Source organism: Narcine bancroftii, chromosome 1, assembly GCF_036971445.1.
Source record: "Narcine bancroftii isolate sNarBan1 chromosome 1, sNarBan1.hap1, whole genome shotgun sequence".
Lineage (NCBI taxonomy): Eukaryota > Metazoa > Chordata > Chondrichthyes > Torpediniformes > Narcinidae > Narcine > Narcine bancroftii.
The window spans coordinates 333,376,866-333,403,347 of NC_091469.1; the positions used below are offsets into that span (position 1 = coordinate 333,376,866).

At 38.5% G+C, this 26,482-nt stretch overlaps 1 protein-coding gene across 6 annotated transcripts in view; it reads left to right on the top strand.

Annotated features, from left to right (window-relative positions):
- LOC138748554 (dnaJ homolog subfamily C member 13) overlaps window positions 1-26,482 on the top strand; it is a 173,059-nt gene that overhangs the window by 98,855 nt on the left and 47,722 nt on the right. For all 6 annotated transcript variants that reach the window (XM_069908999.1, XM_069908992.1, XM_069908984.1 and 3 more), the window contains 4 exons: window positions 10,998-11,111; window positions 12,274-12,390; window positions 21,896-22,073; window positions 24,098-24,189. In XM_069908999.1, the coding sequence (XP_069765100.1) occupies window positions 10,998-11,111; window positions 12,274-12,390; window positions 21,896-22,073; window positions 24,098-24,189 (501 nt within the window). The remainder of the gene's footprint in view (window positions 1-10,997; window positions 11,112-12,273; window positions 12,391-21,895; window positions 22,074-24,097; window positions 24,190-26,482) is intronic.

The window sequence follows — 26,482 nt, forward strand, 5'->3', positions numbered from 1 at the left end:
ATAATATGAATATTCCTTCTCTCTTGGGTGCTGCCTCCTCCATATATCCATAAGTTTCATTTCCTGCATTGATTTAACCATAAATTTGGCTACTTTATTCTTTTTACTTGTCTTTTGACCAGTTTTATCCAACATTGGATCCAAATTAAGGTTAAAATCCCCTCCTATCAATATATTTCTTTGTGTATCTACAATCTTCAAAAAAATATCCTGCATAAACTTTTGATCCTCCTCATTAAGTGCATATATATTGAGCAAATTCCAAAATTCTGAATATTGGAATTATTCAATAATTCCGACACTTTATCATTACATACCTCCCTGCTGGATCTATTATTTCCTCCTATTTTGATTGGCACATTTTTATTAATTAATGTAGCTATACCTCTAGCTTTTGAATTATATGATGCTGCTGCTACGTGTCCTATCCAGTCTCTCTTCAATTTGTTATGTTCCATTTCAGTTAGATGCGTTTCCTGCACAAATGCTATATTTTTTATTTTTTTCAGTAAATTTAATAGCCTCTTTCTTTTAATTTGGTTATGTATTCCATTAATGTTTATAGTCATATAGTTCAACATGGCCATCTTATTTTCTTGTTTACACCTCATTTCCGCTTCCTCACCACCTCCATCCCCCTTTTCCCCATTTTCTTCTCTCAGTTTTCCCTTTTCAAACTCAATGTATGACAACACATTTAAAACCTAAAATACTCCAACAATTCCCACACCCAATATTACCTTAACTCCAGGTGCCCCCCCTGCCCCACTGAGTTGCCCCCTATCCCTTGCCGGGCAACCACAACTCCCCTTTCCGTTTGGATTGCGATCTAGTTCGCAAGCGTCAACTGATTTCACACTGACGGTTATTCTCTCCCCCCCAACCCCCCTTAGAAAGCACTTTTTTACACACATAAGAAAGCTCTCCCCTTTTTCCCCCTTACTTCCTTTCTTCTCTTTTCCCTCTATAGTTCTTTACATATACATTGTTTTTACATCTTTATATATAATTTATCGCCGTTTTTCATTCTTATTACATCTCTTCATCTCTCATTCTGTCCTGCAAACGCTCTGCGAATTCTTGTGCTTCCTCGGGATCTGAGAACATTCTGTTTTGCTCCCCGGGTATAAATATTTTAAGCACAGCTGGATATCTTAACATGAATTTATAACCTTTTTTCCATAGGATCGATATTGCTGAATTAAACTGTTTCATCTTCTTTAAGAGTTCAAAACTTGTGTCTGGGTAAAAAAATATTTTTTGACCCTTGTATTCCAATGGTTTATTATCTTCTCTAATTTTATTCCTTGCCCGCTCCAGTTTATTTTCTCTTGTCATATATCTCAAAAATTTTACTAAGATGGATCTTGGTATTTGTTGTGGTTTCGGAGCTAGTGGTCTATGTGCCCTTTCTATTTCCATTTCTTCTTGCCTTTCTGTCATTCCCAGGACCTTCGGGATCCATCCTTTTATAAATTCCTTCATGTCTGTGCCTTCTTTACCCTTCTTCAGGCCCACTATTTTTATGTTGTTTCGCCTACTTTAGTTTTCTAACATATCAATTTTCTGAGATGATAACTCTTGTCTCTTTAATTTTTTTGTCACTTTCTTCCAATTTTCCTCTTAAGTCATTTACTTCCATTTCTACAGCCATTTCTCATTCTTGCACACTTTCTACTCTTTTCCCTATTTCTGTCATGACTAGTTCTAATCTTTGCATTCATTTTATTTTCTGTTCTTTTCATTTTTCTTTTAATTGCACTAAATTCTAATGACAACCATTCTTTTAATGCTCTCATTTGTTCTTCGAAAAAAGCTGTATCTATATTTTGTCCATCTGTTTTACCTTCTATTTCTCTGTGACGACCTTGGTCTTGTTCCTCTTCTTCTGTGTCTGTACCTGTGCTTGTGTCTTCTCTTCTTTATATCTGTATCCCTTCTGATTTTGCTGATGAGTTGGTTGTATCACTCTGTCGGGCCTCTTCTTGCTGTTGGTCCTCCCCTCCTGGGCTGCTCCTCTTGCCATTCATCCCGTTGACTTTCTTCCTTGCCTGATTCCTCAATCTCTCTCTGCCACCTTACTCATCTTCCAGCTGAGAGCCCTGGTGTCGGGCGTCCCTCAGCTGGTCGCGCCGTGGTTGCCCGCTCCTTGGTTGAGCCCCTCTCCTGTCGGTATTTCCTTTTACCTTTGATTGCGCACTGCGCACTTTTGTTTGGCTCAGAGATATTTTTGCAGTCCACCGGTCAGGAGGTCGTGACTCCGCAGGGCCTCTGAGAGCGTGCGCTCTTCGCCACCATGGCTCCTTGTTCCTTCGTGCAGGAAAGGCTTTCTTCTCCAGTGACTTTTCTTTTTTCCAGTTGTTTTTACTTTTTCCTTCTTGGGTGCCATCTTCTTTCTCTTCTCTGCAACTTTATCTTCTATTTTATATTTGTTGAACTTTGTCTTTTCTTGACTTTTTTTCTTTTTTTCTGGAGAGGGCTGGTTTTACCCTACTAGCCACTACTCTATCACGTGACTCCATCGTTAAAAATATCTTGAAGGTCTTTACAAGAGGATGCTCAAACAAATTTGGCACCCTGTACTGCAGCCTGGTAGACATGAGTTTTGTGGGGTGAAACACAAGTCTGCAGATGTTGTGATTGTAGTTAAAATACAGAAATGCTGATGGAGCTCCACAGGTCTCACAGCTTCCATTGGAGGTAAAGATCTATAACTGATGTTTCAGGTCCAGAGCCCTACCTTGAAGGGCTCGATGAGAGTTTTGTGTCAGGTCCGAGTTTTTAATCTTCAAGTGCTCTTCAATTTATTAAAAGTTGTCCTGTGTTATTTGAAAGCGAGAGTGAGTTTTGTGCATATTTATCCTCAAAAGGTGGCCCCTGAGGTGTGTTAAGTGACCCACATTTTCCTACATTTCAATGTATAATGTTATGGTTAGAAGGTAATGTGGTGGCAGTTTGATAGAGGGCCTTGGCCATGCAAATGTAGAATACAAGACCTATCCTCTGGTACATTTTGGTGAATTAGTTAATGAGCTCGGCCTCCAAGTATTTGCAGAAGTGTTACGTATGAAAACTGCAACTTGTCTGAGTTTGGGATGACATTCTGAGTGTAGTCAAATTCAGATTTATTGTCGGAGTACATACATGACATCACATACAACCCTGAGATTCTTTTTCCTGTGGCAAGACAGAATTACCATTTGATGGAATTGCAAAAAAACTGTACACATACACATGTAAACCAACTTTGCAATCCAAAGAGAAATAAAAATCAAAATACAAAACTAAGTCCTTAAATGAGGTCCTGATTGAGTTTATTGTTGAGGATTCTCATGGTGAAGGGGTAGCAGTTGTTCCTGAACCTAGTTTGCACCTCGACATCTTTCCTGATAATAGCAATTAGAACAGAGTGTGTGTTGATGTTCATCCTTGATGATTGCTGCTGCTGTCCGATGACAGCGTTCCCTGTAGATGGTCTTGACGGGGTGGGAGGGTTTTACTTGTGGTGTCGTGTGCTGGGCCCACCTCCTTTTTCAGAGCTTTATGCTCGGGTATTTGGTGTCCCCAAACCAGACCGTGATGCAGCCAGTCAGCACACTTTACACCACACGTCTGTAGAAATTGGCCAGGGTTTCTGATGTCATACCCAACTGTTGCAAACTCCTAAGAAATTAGAGGTGCTGACATGCTTTCCTCACTATGCCACTTGTGACTCTTTCGTGATTCACTCACCAGATGCTACTCTAGATCTAGCAGTTTACTGTTGCCTCTTATGAAGAGCTCCACTTCTGTGGGCTGCTGGTCTTGAAGGTGATGTGTAACTTGTGGCAAGATATAAGAAATGGACTGAGGATATGGGTGTATTTCTAAGTGGGGAGGGCATTTTGGTCATCCATTTTAGTGGATGGTGGAAAATACAAAGATGACAACATTTTAAAAGGCAAGTTGAGTGTTTTAGCGTTCAAATAGGTGTGTGTCTCCTTGGATATGAATAAATTAAACTTAATGAGCAAGTTCAGCAAATAAAATGTAGGCAGTCCCCAGATTACATAAGAGTTCCGTTCCTGATTACGGTCTGTAAGCAGACTTCACCATAAATCAAATGTCTGTTTTCAAAAGTTGCTGATATATTGCTCTGCATACACCTTCTATAATTCAATTATTTCATTGAATAATCTTTATAATGCTACTCACAATTAAACTAAGTAATATCTATACTGTAACCAGTCATTAAAATGCTTTGAAGATAGATGGGAGAGTCGTCTGTGTAAGTCGGCTTATTCGTAAAGCAGAAAATCCCCACATTGGGCTTTTTATTGCAAAAAGGTACGTGGACAAGAGAGAAGACTACTATTGCATTAATCCCTGACGAGGCTGCACCTGGACTAGTGTGCATGGATCTGATCTCAAGATGTCGTGAAGAATTGCAGCAAAAATATTAGATTGATTCTTGAAAGGATAGAGGTTGTCCAATGAGGAAAGATTAAATAGCCTATGCTCTTGACTTGAGATACATGACAGATGAATTTATTGAAATATACAAAATTCTTTGACGGCTTGACATGGTCGATGCTAGGAAAAGCTTCTCTTTGTGGTGTTGAGGGCCAAGGTTTCAATTTCAAAACAAAGGTGAGTCATTCAGGGAAAGTGAGAAGAAATCCCTCTAACCAGAAGAAAGTGATTTTTTTTAAAAATTTTTAAATTCTTCACACTATGAACCATATTGACCAAAATACACATAAACCTTTCCCTCTTGAATATACAGAGTGTCATTTTCTCCCCTTTTTCCCCCTCCCTCCTTCCCACCCCCCTCCCCACCCACTCAACATTCAACATAAATGATACATTAAACCCATTAAACAATGTCATCACACAATGAAAATAAACAAGAAAATTGTGTCATCTACTTTTACACACTGGGTCAGTTCATTTTGTCTTCTCATTCTATCATTTTAGGTGGTGGAAGTCTGCAGTAGGACTTCTCTGTTACGTTCCATGTATGGTTCACAAATTTGTTCGAATAATGTTATTTCTTAAATTATATGTTATTTTTTCCAATGGAATACATTTATTCATTTCTATGTACCATTGCTGTATTCTCAGGCTATCTTCTGATTTCCAGGTTGACGTAATACATTTTTTTGCCTCAGCTAAGGCTATCATAATAAATCTTTTTTTGTGCTTCATCCAATTTGAGGCCTAATTCTTTACTTCTTATTTTACTTAGATCTCTGGATTTTTTGGTATGTTGCTTTTGGTGATTTTATTTAATACCTGATTTAGATCTTCCCAAAACTTTTCCACTTTCTCACATGCCCAAATTGCATGTACTGTTGTTCCCGTTTCCTTCTTACAGCGGAAACATCAGTCTGATATTGTTCGGTCCATTTATTTAACTTTTGGGGCGTGGTAACCAATTATATTGTATCATGCGTAACCTCGTGTTTATTGTATTTCTCATAGTTCTGGAGCATACCTTTTCCCATTTTTCATTCTTTATCTTTATGTTTAGATCTTGTTCCCACTTTTGTTTGGGTTTACAGCTTATTTCATCTTGCAGTTTGATGTACATATTTGTTAAAAATCTTTTAATTATCATTGTGTTTGTAATCACATATTCAAAACTGCTTCCTTCTGGTAACCTCAGCCTGCTTCCCAATTTGTGCTTGAAGTAGGTTTTCAGTTGGTGGTATGCAAACATTGTACCATGAGTTATACCATATTTGTACTCCATTTGTTCAAAAGATCATTTATTTCCCAAAAAACAATTTTCTATTCTTTTGATCCCTTTTCTCTCCCATTCTCTAAAGGAAAGGTTATCTATTGTGAAAGGGATTGGGATTAGTTGATTATGCGTCAATTTAATTTTGGTAGTTGATAATTTGTTTTATTCCTTTCTATGTGAATCTTCTTCCAAATGTTGAGCAGATGGTGCAGTACTGGTGAATTCCCCTGTTGCACCAGCTTTTCATCCCACTTATATAGTATATGTTCAGGTACCTTCTCCCCTATTTTATCTAGTTTTAATCTGGTCCAATCTGGTTTTTCCCTTGTTTGATAAAAATCTGATAGATATCTTAATTGTGCTGCTCTATAATAATTCTTAAAGTTTGGTAGCTGTAAGCCCCCTTGTTTGTACCATTCTATTAATTTATCTAGCACTATCCTTGGTTTCCCCCCTTTCCATAAGAATTTCCTTATTATTTTCTTTTGCTCCTTGAAGATTTTCTCTGTTAGATGAATTGGTAACGATTGAAATAGGTATTGTATCCTTGGGAAGATATTCATTTTAATGCAATTTACCCTTCCTATCAGTGTTAGTGGTAAATCTTTCCAATGTTCTGTCATCTTGTAATTTCTTCATTAATGGCTGATAATTTAATTTGTATAGATGGCTTATATTATTATCTAGTCTAATACCTAAGTATCGGATTGCTTGTGTTTGCCATTTAAATGGTAATTCTTTCTTAAACTTTGTGAAATCCGCCTTGTTCATTGGCATCGCTTCACTTTTATTTGCATTGATCTTGTACCCCGATACTTCTCCATTTTCCTTCAATTTCTTATGTAATTCTTTTATTGATAATTCTGGTTCTGTTAAGTATACTATGACGCCATCTGCAAATAGACTGATTTTATATTCCTTCTCTTTTATTTTTATCCCTTTTATTGTCTGTTCTTATCAGTTCTGCCAATGGTTCTATAGCTAACGCGAACAGTGAGGGGAAATAGTGGGCATCCCTGTCTAGTTGACCTGCTTAATTTAAATTGGTTCGATTATATATCCATTTACTGTCAGCTTCGCCAATGGTCCCTTATATAATGCTTTAATCCAATTAATATATTTCTCTGGTAGGTTGAACCTCTGTAGTACTTTGAATAAATAATTCCATTCTACTCTGTCAAAGGCTTTTTCTGCATCTAAGGCAACCACCACTGTTGGCGTTTTGTTTCCTTGTACTGCATGGATTAAGTTGATGAACTTGCACGTATTGTCCGTTGTTCATCTCTTCTTAATAAATCCAGTTTTACTATTTTTGGTACACTGTCGACCAATCTGTTTGCTAATAGTTTAGCTATTATCTTATAATCTGTGTTGAGTAGAGATATTAGTCTATACGATGCTGGTGTTGGTGGATCTTTCCCCGTCTTTAGTATTACTGTAATTATTGCTGTTTTGCATGAATCTGTTATGTTTTATTTCTTCAATGTGGTTCATTACTTCCAGGAGAGGAGGAATTAATAAGTCTTTAAATGTTTTATAGAATTCTATTGGGAATCCATCCTCTCCCGGCGTTTTATTGTTTGGTAGTTTTTTTAATATATCCTGTATTTCCTCTATTTCAAATTATTTTATTAATTTGCTTTGCTCCTCTTCTTGCAATTTCGGTAGTTCAATTTTAGCTAGAAACTCATCTATTTTGTCTTTTTTCCCTTCATTCTCAGTTCGATATAATTGCTCATAGAATTCCTTGAAGTTTTCATTGATCTCCGTTGGGTTAAATGTAATTTGTTTGTCCTTTTTCCTTGATGCCAATACCGTTCTTTTAGTTTGTTCTGTTTTAAGCTGCCAAACTAGTATTTTGTGCGATTTTTTTTTTTTTTCCTCCTAGCTCATAATACTTCTGTTTTGTCTTCATTATGTTCTTCTCCACCTTGTATGTTTGTAGTGTTTCGTATTTTATTTTTTTGTCCGCCAATTCTCTTTTTGTTGTATCTTCCCTTGTTGCTAATTCTTTTTCTGTACTTGCTATTTCCCTTTCCAGCTGTTCTATTTCCCGATTGTAGTCCTCCTTCATCTTAGTTACATAACTTATTATCTGCCCTCTGATGAACGCTTTCATTGCATCCCATAGTATAAATTTATCTTTCACTGATTCTGTATTTATTTCAAAGTATATTTTAATTTGGTGCTCAATAAATTCTCTAAAATCCTGTTTTTTAAATAGCATGGAGTTTAATCTCCATCTATACATTCTCGGGGGGATGTCCTCCAGCTCTATTGCTAATAATAGGGGTGAGTGATCCGATAACAATCTAGCTTTATATTCTGTTTTCCTAACTCTCCCTTGGATATGGGCTGACAAAAGGAACAGGTCAATCCTTGAATATGTTTTATGTCTACCTGAATAATATGAGTATTCCTTCTCCTTTGGGTGTTGTCTCCTCCATATATCCAAAAGTTGCATTTCCTGCATCGATTTAACCATAAATTTGGTTACTTTGTTCTTCCTGCTAGTCTTTTTTCCAGTTTTATCCATCTTTGAGTCCAAATTAAGGTTAAAGTCCCCTCCTATCAGTATATTCCCCAGCATATCTGCAATCTTCAAAAAAATATCTTGCATAAATTTTTGATCCCCTTCATTAGGTGCATATACATTGAGCAAATTCCAAAATTCTGAATATATCTGACACTTTATCATTACAAACCTCCCTGCTGGATCTATTATTTCCTCCTCTATTTTGATTGGTACATTTTTATTGATTAATATAGCTACTCCTCTGGCTTTTGAATTGTACGACGCTGCAGTTACGTGCCCTACCCAATCTCTCCTTAATTTCTTGTGTTCTACTTCAGTTAGATGTGTTTCCTGCACAAATGCTATATCAATTTTTTTCTTTCTTCAGTAAATTTAACAGCCTCTTCCTTTTGATTTGGTTATTTATTCCATTAATATTTATATACTTTGTTTACCTCTCATTTCCGCTTCCTCATCACCACCTTTCCCCCCCATATCCATTTCTGTTTTTTTTTTGAACATACTGTAAGACAACTCTTCTAAAACATAAAATATTTCCACTATTCACACATCTACAAATTCCCTTAACCCCAAATGTCCCCCCCCCCCCCCCCCCCCCGCCTCTCTGAGTTGCCTCTTGTCCCTTGCCGGGCAACCACAACTACCCTCTCCATTCAGATTGTGAACCCGCTCGCAAGCGTCAACTGATTTCGCAGTGACTTTTATTCTCTGCCACCCAACCCCCTCCAGAAAAGACTTTTATCTTCAGATATAACAAAGCTCACCCTCTTAATTACCCCCTTACTTCCTTTCTTCCCTTTTCTTCCCCTCTTTAGTTCCTACTTGTACATTATTTTTCTTCTTTAAATGAAGTTTCTTGTCATTCTTGTTCTTGTTACATCTCTCTTTCTGTTTTGCAGGCGTTCTGCAAATTCTCGTGCTTTCTCTGGATCTGAGAACAGTCTGCTTTGCTGCCCCAGGATAAATATTTTAAGCACCGCTGGATATCTTAACATAAATTTATAGGCTTTCTTCCATAGGATCGATTTTGCTGCGTTAAACTCCTTCCTCTTCGGGAGCTCAAAGCTTATGTCTGGGTAGAAAATTTTTTTTTTGACCTTTGTATTCCAGTGGCTTTTTGTCTTCTCTCATTTTTTTCATTGCCTTCTCCAGTATATTTTCTCTTGTTGTGTATCTCAGGAATTTTACTAAAATGGATCTTGGTTTTTGTTGTGGCTGTGGTTTTGGGGCTAATGATCTGCGTGCCCTTTCTATTTCCATTCCTTCCTGCATTTCTGGCATTCCCAGGCCTTTGGGGATCCATTCTTTTATAAATTATTTCATATCTTTGCCTTCTTCATCTTCCTTAAGGCCCACTATCTTTATATTGTTTCTCTTATTATAGTTTTCCATTATATCCATTTTCTGAGCTAACAACTCCTGTGTTTCTTTAACTTTTTAAATCAGTTTCTTCCAATTTTCTGTTTAAGTTGTCCACTTCCATTTCTACGGCTGTTTCTTGTTCTTCTACCTTGTCTACTCTTTTCCCTATTTCTGTCATGACCAGCTCTAATCTACTCACTTTTTCTTCTGTACTTTTTCTTCTTTTTATTTCTCTAAATTCTCATGTCAACCATTCTTTTAATGCTTCCATATATTCTTGAAAATTTTTAAAAATCTATGTACTGTCCATTCCCTTTATCTGCTATTTCTCTGTGCAGAGCTTGATGTTCTCCTGCATCGTCTTCTGTGTCTGCTCAAGGGTTTGTCTTCTACTTCTCTTCCTTGTATCTGTGTCTCTTCTGACGTTCTTGTTGGGCTGTTTGTCTCAGTTTGTTGGGTTTTTTTTATGGTGTCTTGACATTGGTCCTCTTCTTCTGGGCTGGTTATCTGTTGTGTCTCTGGTTTCCTTTTTTCATTCTCATCCCTCCCATTCCCGTTATTTTCTCTATCTTCCCTCTGGGAGCCCTGCTGTTGGATCTTTCTCAGCTGTTCATGCTGTGGAGTGGAACTCCACAGCTGGTCCCTCCTCCCGTCGGTGTTGTCTTTGTCATGCGCATCGCGCATCTCTGTTTGGCTCCATGAGCCATCTTTGCTGTCCTGCGTTTGGTGGGTCGCGACCCTGCAGGGTTTCCACTGACCTCAGGGAGTGGGCTCCTCTTTCCACGACAGGTCCCTGCTTCTTCGTTCAGGTAAGGCCTTCATCTTTCTCTTCCGGCGTCTTTCCTTCTTTTCTTCCCGTTGTTTTTGGCATTTCTTTCTTGGGTGCCATTTTCTCCACACCTTTGTTTTTTATTTGTTGTGATTTGTGTGCTTTGCTTTTTCTTCACTTTTTTCCTTCTTTTCTGGAGAGGGCTGGTATTCTCCTACCGGCCACTACTCCATCACGTAGAAGGCAGTGATATTGAGAATTTTCTACCCTGGAGGGATGGGGGAGGCGGAGTTGCTTATCAATAAATTTTTAAATGTTAAAATAAAATCGGAGTACAAGATAAATATAGGAAAGTGCAACTGAAGTAAAATGTAGCCATTACTATAAAATGTTGGATTAGACATGGAGGAATTGAATGGCTTGCTCATTTTTTCCTTCTCATTGGACCTAATTAAATTGACTTGTCAACCATTTCTGTCTCCCCTGCCACTCTTTGAATATCAGGGATATTCTTCAGGCTACTGTTAAACTCTGGCTCATTAGCATGAGGATTGAAGTTTTTGATCCAGTTTGCTATGTACTCGAATGTGCTTTGTCTTAAGCAGATCCTCAAATTGCTCAACAGTAACACTGAAAGCCCATATTTGATCTGGAGCAATGGCACAAGAGCAGAGCTTCTGGAGTTCCTTGAAAGACAGCAGGAGAGCATGATAAAAAGGGTAAGGCTCAAGTTATGTCCTGACTTTACAGTAGCAGAGCAAGCCAGGTGGTTCGTGAGTTAAAAAACATAATTTTTACACCAAGCATTGAGGGAATATTCCCTGTGACTAAAAACTATTTAAAAAGAGAAGTTTGCAGGTATTGGCATTTCCAGATATTTAGCTTGAATTGTGGAACAATTAAAAACTGGAATCTGCAAGAGATGATTGTTATAGGACTCAAAATAGAGAATGGCTAGTCTATGAATTTCAAAAGCTTAAAAAGTGTAATTTTTAAATTGTAGCAGAAGCAAATTTGTGAATGTTTTTATGGGCAATAAACCATGAAGGGAAATAAACTATCATGCTATTGGATTGGTTGATTCAGAAGTTCTAATGGCTTGAATACTAATTTAAATACCTTGGCTTAGACATGTTTGCTCATGAGGCAAGTTAGAGATGGAAGTGGGAGTCTTGGTGCAGACTCTGTTATGATGGCCATAAGGTTTATGAATGCTTTACTTCAGCGATTTGAGCAAGGAATTTGCTATGGAGACAAGCCATCATTAGGGTGTTAAATTTACATTTTAATTTAGAGATGCAGTATAGTTACAGGCCCTTCTGGCCCGTGGGTCCATGCTGTCCAAATACCTCAATTAACCCACCTCCCCCTTATGTTTTGAAGGGTGGGAGGAAACTGGAGCACCTGGAGAAAACCCATGTAGACATGGGTAGAATGTACAACTCCTTGCAGACGACGCCAGAGCTATAATAGTATTGCTCTAACCACAGTGCTCACTTTTTTATTCTTTTAATATTTTAAAGGAACTAATGCAAGTAGAGTTTAAAAACTTCAGGTGATTTATAGAATGAAAATCCCCTCAAATCTGTCTAGTCTTTTTGCATTTAAACCATTTTGCAAGGTAGATGAATTGATGCATTGTTTAGCTCTATTATCGTGTATACAGGGTCTGTGTCTATTCTGTCCAAACAGTAATGCAGAATTTGACATGCTGTTATAGACGTGCTGTCTCTAATGTATCGCATATTTGAAAATATGGATCTTCATCTTGTTTTTCATTGATTGCCCACGAACAGAATATCATATTGCTACCAATCTTATCCTCAAGAAAATGTTTTAAAATGCATCTCAACTAATCTCAGTACCTTTTCTTTCCTAAAGGGGGATTGTGATAAAAATTATGGTGCGGAGTTTATTTTCAGTGAACATGCTAAGGAGCTTATTGTCGGTGAAATTTTTGTCCGGGTGTACAATGAACAACCAGCATTCCCGTTAGAGGTAAGATCATATCACTGTAGCTTTGTCCTTTGGCTGCCATGACTGATTTTTTCAAAGGTGCCATAAAATAAGGTTGATGGAAAAATAGAATTTTCATACTTATTTTTCTATTATTTATGACATTATAAGTGAATATCTGGTGATTGCTTTCTTCCACTGCACCCTGGAATCTGACCCATTGACACAAGTAATAAGGCTCCTGTTTAATCTAGACAGATCTTTCCCTGCTTGCCCTACACCTTTTTCCTTCCACTTTATCACTGCAGCATTATTTCTTTTAGTGAAGTTTGTCCACTGTCTCCTTGTGGATTTACTCTGGTCACTGATCTTTTTGTTGCACTTGCCTTTTAGACTGTTTGTGCAATCTTTGTTCCATTTTTCTTTCCATTACATTGGGCTTGAGTTTTTACTCTCAACTTTATACTTCTTGAATAATTATATCATCACCTGATGGTGTTTTTGCCTCATCAAAACTATTGTGATGTGCCTTGTATCCTTCTCCAGAAGATCTCCAGAGAAATAATTAATTTTTCATTTATTGAAATAAAGAATAATTCCAAGTAATATGTCATGATAAAGCATCTGCACTGACGTGAAGATTGTAGACAGCTCAAAGTTCCTAGGTATAAACATCTTTAGTGACTTGTCCTGGCCTACCGACATTGGATCTTTTGACCTCTCCAGATGCACCATTGAAAACATCCTTTTGCTATCTTTTACTGCTCCATCCAAGATTGCAATTCACTGCACAGATCAGTTCTTTTGAATTGGAGGATAGTGAATGTGACAGTGCTTTTTTAAGAAAGGAGGGAGACCAATATCCAGGAATTATAAACCAGTTAGCCTGACGGGTTGTACGAAAATGCTGGTCATTTATTAAAGATGACATCAATGCAGGATTGATCCAAGTCAGCATGGATTTACAAAAGGGAAATCATCCTTGATAAATCTTAGAGAACTGAGCATGTAATCAATAAGAACTAACTGAGATGTCATCAAACATAATCCCTGCCCGGGGGAGTCACGTGATGGAGTAGTGGCCGGTAGGGGAACTCCAGCCCTCTCCAGAAAAGTTAAAAAAAAAAATAGAGAAAAAACTAAGGCACAAACTTAGAAACCATAACAAAGTGAAATTGAAAGTGTGGAGAAAATGGCAGCGAAGAAAGAAAATCCAAAAACAACGGGAAGAAAAGAAGGGGGAAGGACGTCGGAGGAGGAAGATGAAGGCCTTACCGGTGCGATGAGGCCCGCCGTGGAGAGAGAAGCCCTCTCCCTGAGGTCAGTGGAAACTCCGAACTCAGGACTACAAAAATGGCTCACGGAGCCAAACAAAAGTGCACAACTGCGCATACGTGAATCCTCGTGCATGTGCGATGCACAAGACAAAAACAACACCGACGGGAGGGGGGACCAGCTGAGGAGTAAATCTCCACAGCTGAAACAGACAAGTATAACACAACAGCAGGACTCTCAACAGGAAAACATGGAAAATAACGGGAACAAGAAGGAAGAGAATAAAAATAGGAAATCAAAGAAACAACAGATGACCAACCCAGAGGAAGAAGACCAACACCAAGACACTTTTAATAAAAATAAGAACAAAAATACCCAATATAATAAAATAAACAACCCAACAAGAAAATCAGAAGAGACAGAGGTAAAAGACACAGATCCTGGAGTCGACTCAGAAGAAGAGGAGGGAGAACAAAGAGAAATGGAAGATGAAGGGAAGGGACAGTACATGGATAAATAGTTTTTTAAAGAATATATGGAAACAGTAAAAGAATGGCAATCACAAGAATTCAGTGAAATAAAATGAATAAAAAGTACAGAAGAAAAAGTGAATAGATTAGAGATGATCATGACAGAAATATGAAAAAGAGTAGACAAGGTGGAAGAACGAGAAACAGCCATAGAAATGGAGGTAGATGACTTAAAAAAGAAATTGGAAGAATCTGATAAAAAAGTTAAAGAAACACAGGAGCTGTTAGCTCAGAAGATAGATATAATGGAAAATTATAATAGAAGAAACAATATAAAGATAGTGGGCCTTAAGGAAGTTGAAGGCAAAAATATGAAAGAATTTATAAAAGAATAGATCCCAGGGTCCTAGGAAGACCAGAATTACAGGAAGAAATGGAAATAGAAAGGGCACACAGAACATTAGCCCCTAAACCACAACCACAACAAAAACCAAGATCCATTCTAGTAAAATTCCTAAGATATACAACAAGAGAAAATATATTGGAGAAGGCAATGAAAAAAATAAGAGAAGACAAAAAACCACTGGAATACAAGGGTCAAGAAATTTTTTTTTCTATCCAGATATAAGTTTTGAACTCCTGAAGAAGAGGAAGGAGTTCAATGCAGCAAAAACGACCCTATGGAAAAAAGGTTATAAATTTATGTTAAAATACCCAGCACTACTTAAAATAGTTATCCCGGGGCAGCAAAGCAAACTATTCTCGGATCTGGAAGAAGCACGAAAATTTGCAGAACAACTACAAAACAGACAGAGAGATGAAGAAATGTAACAAGAACAAAAATGACAACAAACTATATATATATATAAAAAATAGAGTACAAGTAAGAACTAAGAAGGGAAAGAAAGGGAAGAAAGAAAGTAAGGAGGGAATTAAGAGAGTGGCCTTTGTTGTATATGAAGATTAAAATCTTTTCTGGGGGGGCTGGGTGGGGAAGAATAACAGTCACTGTGAAATCAGTTGACGCTTGCGAGCGGATTTGGAAATCCAAGTGGAGAGGGGAGATGTGGTTGCCCAACAAGGGACAAAGGGCAACTCAGAAAGGGGAGGGACTATTGGGGTTAAAGGAATTTTAGATATGAGAATAGTGGAAATATTTTATGTTTTATAAATGTTGTCTTATAATGTGTTCAAAAAAAGAAAGCAGAAATGGATAAGAAGGGAAGGTGGTGATGAGGAAACAGAAAGGAAAGATAAACAAAGTATGAAATGACTGTTGAACTATATGACTTTAAATATTAATGGAATACATAACCAAATCAAAAGGAAGAAACTGTTAAATTTACTGAAAAAATAAAAAATTGATACAGCATTCGTACAAGAAATACATCTAACTGAATTGTGTTAGGTCTGCTTTGTTCAAGAATGAGTGAGTCAGACACCAGACTGAGTCGAAATCAAGGTTCTTTATTACCGGATTGTAACACTTACAACTAACAGTGTTAGTTGGAGAAGGCGCATTCTCCTGATATCAGCAAGTGGTGTTTTTTTTAATACCTCAGGACACATACTTAGTAAATTATCATACCATTACACTGTCCAATGAATAAGCTGTTGCTACCCTTCACTGTTAGTCTGCTGCTCATCAGCTTGTTAGTTCCAGGCTTATCTTGAGTGTACAAGGTCACATCTGCATTCTGTTACTCCTTAGTACTGGGTGACTCCTTCTCCGGTCCCATCTCATGATGTTTTTACCTTACAATTGGAACACAAGAAATTAAAGAGAGACTGGATAGGACATGTAACAGCAGCATCATATAATTCAAAAGCCAGAGGAGTAGCTATATTAATCAATAAAAATGCACCAATCAAAATAGAAGAGGAAATAATATATCCAGCAGGGAGATATGTAATGATAAAATGTCAGATATATTCAGAATATTGGAATTTACTCAATGTATACTCACCTAATGTAGAAGATCAAAAATTTATGCAAGATATCTTTTTGAAGGGAACATACTAATAGGAGGGGATTTTAACCTTAATTTGGACTCAAACATGGATAAAACTGGAAAAAAAACTAACAGAAAGAACAAAGTAACCAAATTTATAATTAAATCGATGCAAGAAATGCAACTTTTGGATATGGAGGAAACAACACCCAAAGGAAAAGGAATATTCATATTATTTGGGTAGACACAAAACATACTCAAAGGTAGACCTATTCCTGTTATCAGCCCACATTCGAGAGAGAGTTAGGAAAACGGAATATAAAGCTAGACTATTATCGGACCACTCACCCCTGTTATTGGCAATAGAACTAGAGGACATCCCACCAAGAATGTATAGATGGAGATTAAACTCCATGCTACTTAAAAGACAGGATTTTAGAGAATTCATTGAATGACAAATTAAAATGTACTTTGAAATAAATATGGAATCAGTGAAAGATAAGTTTATACTATAGGATGCAATGAAAGCGTTCACATCAGAGGGCAAATAATGAGTTATGTAACTAAGATGAAGAAGGACTACAATCGGGAAACAGAACAGTTGGAAAGGGAAATAACAAATATAGAAAAAGAATTAGCAATAAAGGAAGATACAACTAAAAGAAGAGAATTGGCAGATTAAAAAATAAAATATGAAACACTACAAACATATAAGGTGGAGAAGAACATAATGAAGACAAAACAAATATGAGCTAGGAGAAAAAAACGCACAAAATTCTAGCGTGGCAGCTTAAGACAGAACAAACTAAAAGAATGGTGTTGGCATTAAGGAAAAAGGACAAACAAATTACATATAATCCAACGGAGATCAATAAAAACTTCGGGGAATTCTACGAGCAACTATCTCAAACTGAAAACGAAGGGAAAGAAGACAAAATAGATGAATTTCTAACTAAAATTGAACTACCAAAATTACAAACAGAGGAGCAAAATAAATTAATAAAACCATTTGAAATAGAAGAATTACAGGAGATATTAAAAAAACTACCGAACAATAAAACACCAGGAGAGAATGGACTCCCAATAGAATTCTATAAAACATTTAAAGACTTATTAATTCCTCCCCTCCTGGAAGTAATCAACCAGATTGATAAAACACAAAACATACCAGATTCATGCAAAACAGCAATAATTACTGTAATACCAAAGACAGGGAAAGATGCACTTGCACCAGCGTCATATAGACCAATATCATTACTTAACACAGATTATAAGATAATAGCTAAACTATTAGCAAACAGATTGGCCGACTATGTGCCAAAAATAGTAAATCTAGACCAAACTGGATTTATTAAAAAAAGACGAACAACAGACAATATTTGTAAATTTATTAACTTAATTCATGCAGTAGAAGGAAATAAAACTCCAACAGTGGCGGTTGCTTTAGACGCAGAGAAGGCCTTTGACAGAGTAGAATGGAATTATTTATTCAAAGTACTACAAAAATTCAGCCTACCAGAGAAATATATTAATTGGATTAAAGCATTATATAAGGGGCCATTGGCGAAGGTGACAATAAATGGATATATATCAAAACAATTTAACTTAAGCAGATCAACAAGGCAGGGATGTCCACTATCTCCCTCACTGTTCGCATTAGCTCTAGAACCACTAGCAGAACTGATAAGAACAGAAAATAAAATAAGAGGAATAAAATAAAAGAGAAGGAATATAAAATCAGTCTATTTGTGGATGACGTTATAATATATTTAACAGAACCAGAAATATCAATAAAAGAATTGCATAGGAAATTGAAGGAATATGGAGAAGTATCGGGGTACAAGATCAATGCAAATAAAAGTGAAGCAATGCCTATGAATAATGCGGATTTCACAAAGTTTAAGAAAGAATCACCATTTAGATGGCAAACACAAGCAATGCGATACCTAGGTATACAACTAAATAAAAATCTCGGCCATCTATATAAACTAAATTACCATCCATTAATGAAAAAAATTACAAGACGACTTAGAGCATTGGAAAGACTTACCACTAACACTGATAGGAAGGATAAACTGTATTAAAATGAACATTTTCCCAATGATACAATACCTATTTCAGTCATTACCAATACACCTAACAAAGAAATTCTTCAAGGAGTTAAAGAAAATAATAAGGAAATTCTTATGGAAAGGGGGGAAACGAGGATAGCGCTAGATAAATTAACAGAATGGTACAAACAAGGAGACTTACAACTACCAAACTTTAAGAATTATTATAGAGCCGCACAATTAAGATACCTGTCAGATTTTTATCAAACAAGGGAAAAACCAGATTGGACCAGATTAGAACTAGATAAAATAGGGGAGAAGATACCTGAACATATACTATATAAATGGGATGAAAAATTGGTGCAACGTAGAAATTCACTGGTATTGCATCATCTGCTCAACATTTGGAAGAAGATTCATGTAGAAAGGAATAAAACAAATTACCAACTACCAAAACTAATATTGACGCAAAATCAACTAATCCCTTTCACAATAGATAACCTTTCCTTCAGAGAATGAGAGAGAAAAGGGATCAAAAGAATAAAAATTTTTTTTTCAGGAAATAAATTATTATCCTTTGAACAAATGAAGGATAAATATAATATAACTCACGATACAATGTTTGCATACTACCAACTGAAAACCTACTTGAAGGACAAATTGCGAAACAGTCTGAGATTACCAGAAGCAAGCAATTTTGAATATGTGATTACAGACACCATGATAATTAAAAAATTTGTAACAAACATGTACATCAAACTGCAAGAAAAGGAGAACGAGGAAACAAACGGTAAACCTAAACTAAAATGGGAACAAGATCTAAAAGTAAAGATAAAGAATGAAACATGGGAAAAGCTATGCTCCGGAACTATGAGAAATACAATAAACACGAGGTTACGCATGATACAATATAACTGGATACACAGGCTATACATCACACCTCAAAAGTTAAATAAATGGGACCCAACAGTATCAGACAGATGTTTGCTGTAAAAAGTAAACGGGAACAACAATTCATGCAATTTGGACATGTGAGAAAGTGGAAAAATTTTGGGAAGATCTAAACCAGATATTAAATAAAATCACAAAAAGCAATATACCAAAAAACCCAGAGATCTTCCTCGTAAGTAATATAAGAAACAAAGAATTTGGACTCGATTTGGATGGAGCACAAAAAAGATTTGTTATGATAGCCCTAGCTGTAGCAATAAAATGTATTATGTCAACCTGGAAATTAGAAGACAACTTGAGAATACAACAAAGGCACGTAGAAATGAATAAATGTATTCTATTAGAAAAAATAGCATATAATTTAAGAAATAACATTACAATATTCGAACAAATATGGGAGCCATACATGAAGTACAATAGAGAAATCCTACCATGGACTTCCACCACCTAAAATGACAGAAGGAGAAGATAACGAAAAGAACTGACTCAGTAAAATTTCTTGTTTATTTTTATTAAGTGACAACATTAGCGGGTTTAATGTATCTTATAGATTGAACTTCAAATAAATGGGGAAGGGGGTAAGGGAGGGGGGGGAAAAGTGGGAGAAAACGACACTGTTTATATTTAAGAATAATGTCTGTATGTATCTTGGTCAATATGGTTTATAGTGTGAAAAATTAAAAAAAAACCCAAAAAAACATAATCCCTGTCCCATCCATCTATTACTCATTGAAAAGCACTCAACATACTAAAAGACTCATCCCATCCCAGTTGCACTCTCTGCACTACAGGTGGTCCCCGACAAACATCCGAGTTCAGTTATGACTGTTCGCTCGGATCTTGAAATGTATGTAAGTCAGACATGTTACTCTGAGTCTGCGCTCACCTCAAGCACCGGATCCGCCTCTGCATTCATGTCCTGTAAATAGAATACATTCAGCGGCAGCGGTGTCTCAGCATCCTCCCAGCACATAATCTGCTGCCATGTTGCTCCATCAAAATAAACAACCCCTGGGTCCCGGGCCGGATGCATAATTTTTATATTTTTCTTTAATTTTTTTTTTATTTATACAGTTTTTTTTGGTCATATGTATGGATGGTTGTAAGTCGCATAGGTCGTAAGTAGGGGACCACCTGCACTTGCATCAGGAAGAAGATTCCCGAGAGTGAGATCTAACATCACCAGATTTGAGGATAGTTTCTTTCTTGTCATTGCCAGACTCCTGAATGAACCCAAAAATGGTAAAATTATTGCCTTTGGTTTGCTCCAACCAACCTCCCTGTAACCCTGCACTTTTGTATTTTTTTCCTTGCACTACGTATGCGATGTTTACTGGTCTGCTCACAAAATAGCTTTGATCTCTGCATCTTGGTACATGTGACAATTAACTGGAATGTGAACTTGATCTAGTACTGCAGGGAAGGTACAAACTAGTGAATGGCAATTTCAGGATTGATGTCAGAGCACGTTGGTCAAAATATGAAGAAGTTGATAGCTTAGTTGGGTGACCATAATTATGGATTTATTCAAGAAGCTGTTGGCAGCTATGATGAATGTACTCTTCTGATTTCCTCAAAGCTTTCAAGGCTCAAGAGTGTTTTGGAATAAATGCAATTTACCTGGATGAGCGATCAAAAAGTTGGCATAACAGCCTGCTTGGCTTCTAGGGGCTTGTTTTTTTAGTCTGTCTTGTGCTTTTAGTTGTTTGTGCCCATTGTGCTCAGATTGGTGTTGCACTTTCTGGAGTATTTCACCCCGAAGCTCAGTGTTGAATTAAGAGTTTGAGTGATGGTGGTTTTGCTTCAATTAGAGCAATTAGAAGAAAAACCCAACACCCAACCCCAAACGACCAATTTTCCCTTGCAACCGCTGCAACTGTGTCTGCCTGTCCCGCATCGGACTTGTCAGCCACAAACGAGCCTGCAGCTGATGTAGACATTACCCCTCCATAAATATTCGTCCGCGAAGCCAAGCCAAAGAAGAAAGAGCATTTAACATTCTAAATTGAGCTTTGGGGATACATCAATTGAAATCTTCTTCACAAAGCTGGTAACAAAACCCCAAATAGTCCTTCCAAGTGAAGAAATGATTGTGATCTGTAGGGGTCATTTACTGCACTGGTGCTTCTGATGTGGTGTCCTCTGCATTAGTGAGACTGCGAACGCAAACTGGAAGATCATTTGTTGAGCACATTCACTCTGCTGCAAGAGCAAGTACCTCCCAGTGGCTAACCATATCAATTCCACACAAGATGTCTATCCATGGCCACCTGCAATGCCAAAGTGAGGCTATGCTGAAATTGGGACGAACAATATCTTCCATCTGGGCTCTCTGACCAGACAACATTAACATCAACTTTTTAAATTTCTGTTCTTCCTCTCTCCTGAGTCTCCCTCTTTCCTCTCCCTCTGTTTCCTTTCTTCTAGCTCCTACCCCTCCCTCACCTATCAGAACTTCTCTTTTCCTTTATAACGTTAGCTTTTTCTCTTTACTCTTCCACCTGTATTCACCTACGACCTCTTACCTGCTAGCCTGTGTTCCTCTCCTGCCCCTTCCTCCCTCCTCACCACCTCACTTCTCCTCTCTTCCCCCCCCCCACCCCCCAACACCATTTTATTCACGTACCCACCTGTTTTTCCTTGTGCGCGATGAAGGGCTCAGACCCAAATTGTTAGTTATCCTTTAGATGCTGTGTGACCTGCTGAGTTTCTCTAGTATGCTTGTGTATTGCACTCCACCCCAGCATCTGCAGACTGTCTTGGAGCTTGCATTGTGGTAATAAAAAATGCAATTTGACACCTTTAGTGAATTTCCATTGCACTAACACCATGGCATTTCCTCTCCCAGTTTCCAAAGGCATTTGCAGCTAGCCTGCTTGACTACATAGGGTCTCAAGCTCAGTATCTTCACACGCTGATGGCCATCACACAGACAGGAAAAGTCGAATCTAATCAATATGAAGACCGGTTAAAAAGGGCTGAAATGGCTTTGGAAGCCCTACGTAATGTCATCAAAAACAATTCAGGTAAGTGTAGCTTGAGATTTTAATGTTGAGTGCCATATTATTGCACAGTTGTCTCTTGGAGATGGCAAATTGAGGATCTATTTGCATTTACAGTACTATTGCAGAGAGTTTTTGTATCATGGCTAACATATGATATCAGTAATGCATGAGTACACTTATTCCTTGCAGGATCAGTATGTAGACAATTGAGCAGTTGTTGGATAATGTGTAAAGGTTGATATCAAAAGCAGAGTGTGGATGTCCTTTATCACAATCTCAAACATACAGCTAAAACAAATAGAATAAAAACAAAGATTTGGGTATATGAATAATAAAGTGGCTACAATAATGCATGATGTTTATAAGACTCCAATTTAGACTGGCGTAAGGGCTCTGAAATAAAGATTCGATAAGTATTTTTATTCATGAAAAAGTTCTGTATCTTGGAGCACAGAATGAGGTGATCTCACTGCACCAAAGTATTAAGGGGCTTTTTGTGGTAGGTGCAGGGCTTGTTTTCCTGCCTGTGGGTTCCAGAGCAATGTCATTAGGTGCTTTTAAACTGTAGCACCTGGGTAGCCCTTCTGGGACCCAATCGCGCTGTCCCCCAACACAGCGGCAGCCGACTCCTCTCTTCCCCCCCCCCTCCCCCACTTCTCAACCCCAGTCCCTGCAGCGAGCCCTGTCTCCCCCTGATCACTGCAGACACTTCAGCCAGGGTTTCCCTGTGACGCCAGCATACAAGCTCTGTCGTCACAGGAGTAACAAGGTTGGCCATTTTGTTGTTCAGGCTGCCAGTCGACATGTCCTTGGTCAGTTTAAATAGGTTCTCTGACTACCTCTGAGGTAGGGCAGGGACCCAGTTGACTTTGGATGATGCTGACCAGGTCAGGCCCTTTCAAGCTGCCTTGTAAGTGGGGCACTAACCCCATTTTACAAGGCAGTTTGAAAGCACCTATTGCCTCAATAAGGTACAAAGGAGAAATTACTTCACTCCAGAAATTTCATGGAATTCTTTAGCTAAGAATGGTGGATGTTCTGTGTTTGAGTTTATTTATTCAAGAGATTATAGGAACTTGAAAGAATCAGTGGGTATAAGGAAAATGGATAAAGTGAGGTTGAGAATCACTCAAATAGCGAAGAGCTTTCTGCAAGAACAATGGATGTAATGTATTACAAAGCATTTCATGCTCAAATTTAACTAAATGTGAATTGCCTTTACAAATCAGAACTGACCCTTTTAATTTACCTTTAAGTTTTTTAAAAAAAAGAATATCACCCTAATCTTGATACTTTGAAGTAATTTGCTGACTGATTACATTTCAAATCAAGGAAAGATGAATTGGTTTTTGTAACATGCCCCCATGCCAACTCTCCAGCATTTTGTCATTTAATGATAAAGAATACATCAAACTTTTCGTCTGTAGTGGTAGGTGCTTGAATCTATTGTGGTATTTTGCTGACAAATTTCATTTGGATATCCATGAAATGTAAATGCCTTTTTGTGGAACAAGTGTACAATCATAATTTACAAATTTATTTTAAATTTGCTAATTTCTGAGTTCAGAGAGAATTTTCTTCAAGATGGTTTATCCACTGAAGTTAGATGAGATTTAAAAACTAGAGGATAAGGGTTAAGGATGAAAGGGGAAAAGTTTTAAGGGAACATTAGGGGGAACTTCATGCAGAGAGGGGTGGGAGTGTTGAATGAGCTTTCAGCTGAATTGTAAATGCAGGCTCAATTTTGACGTGAGAAATTTGGGAGGGGTATGGATGGATATAATTGGCTGAGGTCAGTGGGACTGGACAGAAAAATAGTTTGGCACAGACTAGAAGGGCCAAAGAGCCTATTTCTGTGTTTTATGGTTCTATCCACCAATTTTGAGAGAAAATTCATTTGTGGGTGGGGGGGGGGGGGGGTCCTTCAGGTCAAAAGATGAAAGATGCTTGGATTGTGTTAAGATCTTGTACTGTGATGTTGCAATCTGTTCAATCTCTAAATTCCAGGTTACACCTGCAACTATTCACCAAAAGTTTTGTTTCAGGTGCTGAAATGGAATGCATTGGTCATTTTAAATTGATCTTTTCTCTGTTACGGGTACATGGAGCTGGGCAGGTCCAACAGCTTGCATTGGAGGTAAGTGGTAGATTTGTCAGTGCGCAGTGCATCATCCCAGCCTGATTCTCCTTTTGATCTCTTGCACCTCTGCAACCTGATGTAATGTAACCCAAAGCAAAGGTCAATTACTCTGATATTGACTCTCAGTTTATAATTGGACTGTTTTAAATGTTTTGTATTTTGTGATACTGTGACAGAATATTTAGGAATACTTTTGGGAGATAAATTGGGAAAAGTTAGAGTAGGTTACATACACACACTTTAAAACAGATCTTAATTGAAATACTGGAAAATTCATATCCACAGTGACTTGGCAGAAATTGTGAAGAATGCTTATGGAGCCTTCACGAGTAGGTGTTAATTGAATGAATGAACTATTGTCTTTAAAGCAACAGCAAAAGACATAGGCCGCTTTCAGATGGCCACAATGCCCAACTGTAAAGCCGCACATTATACTCCTGTGTGGCTGTCGGGTGGCCATCTGAAACGGGAAAAGCCGGCCAGGAGGTCTACTCACTTCTCCAGTAGGTATAGTATCCTGCTAGGAGTATTCCCCATTGCAGCTGAAAGCAGCTCAGGCAAAGCTGCTAGCAGGTTTCAGGTGCCTCCCTGCTGCCTGACAGTCCCCTGGCATGGGACTATGGGGCTGGGGCTGCCGGCGGTGGACTACGGGGCTTATGCATGCATACAAAGTCCCACTAAATTTAAAAGGTGAGAGTTTTCGATAAGTCAGGGTTCTTGGGGACGGCTGCCCCAGCCCCACAGTCCCGCGCCGGGGGCTTCAGGCAGCGGGGAGGGGGCTGTCAGACTGCTGTCCCGAGTAGCCGGCTTTCGCTGCTAGACGGCTAGCAGTCATCTGGCACATTTAGGTGCCAGAAAGCCTTCCATTCCGTGGCCACCTAAACATGCCAGCTGAACTCCGCTAGCCATGCCTGCAGGCGGGTAATCTGTCTCCTGATACCTCTTTACAGAGATTTGAAGAGTGCTCACAGAGGTCACTGATGGGTTCTTGTTTACCTAAAAACAACAGATGAACCAGAGGAGTGACTTCTATTGTTTAATGGAGAAGGTCAGGTGGTGAGTCAGAGTGAGAGAGAGAGAAGGAGGGAAACAATTTGTCTCAACCAGTGTGGGTGAAAAGAGAAGCTTGCTGAAACTGAAGCAGGAAGCTTGTTGGAACTGAAACAGAAGCTCCAGAGTGAAGGATGGCTGAAAGTACTGGCTGTCTGGTGTTATGCTTGGAATAAGGGAAACAGAAAGGAACTCTGTGATAACCTGAAAGAAAGAGTTATCATCTGGAGAACCCTGATGGGGCAAGTTTCATCAGCAAGACCCTGAAGTGACAAATGGTGGTACCTCAGTTGTGGAAATCCTGGAACAGCACACCTACAAGAACCTTCCTGAGCGGTAACCATTTACCTTTCGAGCACCAAAGCCTGATGAACTTTATACATGCTAAATTCTGTGCACAGTGTAAGAATTGCCTACAGCCAGTGAACTTGAAAGAATGAGAAGTGAGATTGAACTATGAATCAAGGAACTTTTCTACATTTACACACACACATCACATACACGTGCGCTTAGAATTAGAAAGGGGTTAGGTTAAAAATAGAGTTAAGTTAAAATTTGATTCTGTTTTCTTGTTTAAAGATAATTAAAAGCAACTTTTGTTGAAGTAACCATTTCTCGTAGTGAATATCTATTGCTGCTGGGTTTTGGGGTCCTTTGGGCTCGTAACAATACCTTTTATTGTGCAAGGTACTTCTCAGGAACATTAACAATTTTAGCTGTGACTCACACATGTCAAACTCTGGCCCGCGATATAATTATATTTGGCCTGCAAGATCATTTCAAAAATGTATTAGAGGTGGCCCGCTCTGCAGCGAGAGCCGATGCTGTTTTTTGGTAATGTCACCCCCACCATCCTCCCCCTTCATTGCACATCCTTCCCCATTGTAACACAAGAAATTGTAACACAAGAAGTCTGTCGATGTCATCAGCCGGCAAGCCGGTTGGAAGGCTCCCCGCACAACCAGTCACTTCTTCCACCTGTCGAGCGGTACGGCGGATTGGCGAGCGCCTGTGATTTCCTGTCGGCGTGACGGGCATGGCAGGCTGCGCACGGCCCCCGGACAGCGCGAGCCCCACGCGACTGGCACCGGTCGGCCCTTCCACAGCGCGAGCGCACTTCTCCCGGTCGCCATGGCCTTCAGCGCTTGTACCCGTGCGGACCCCAGGGATGGCTGGTTCGGCCCTGCACGTGAAGAGAGATGGTGGCTGTCCGCAAAGGCTGATCGGTAGCGTGCTGGGC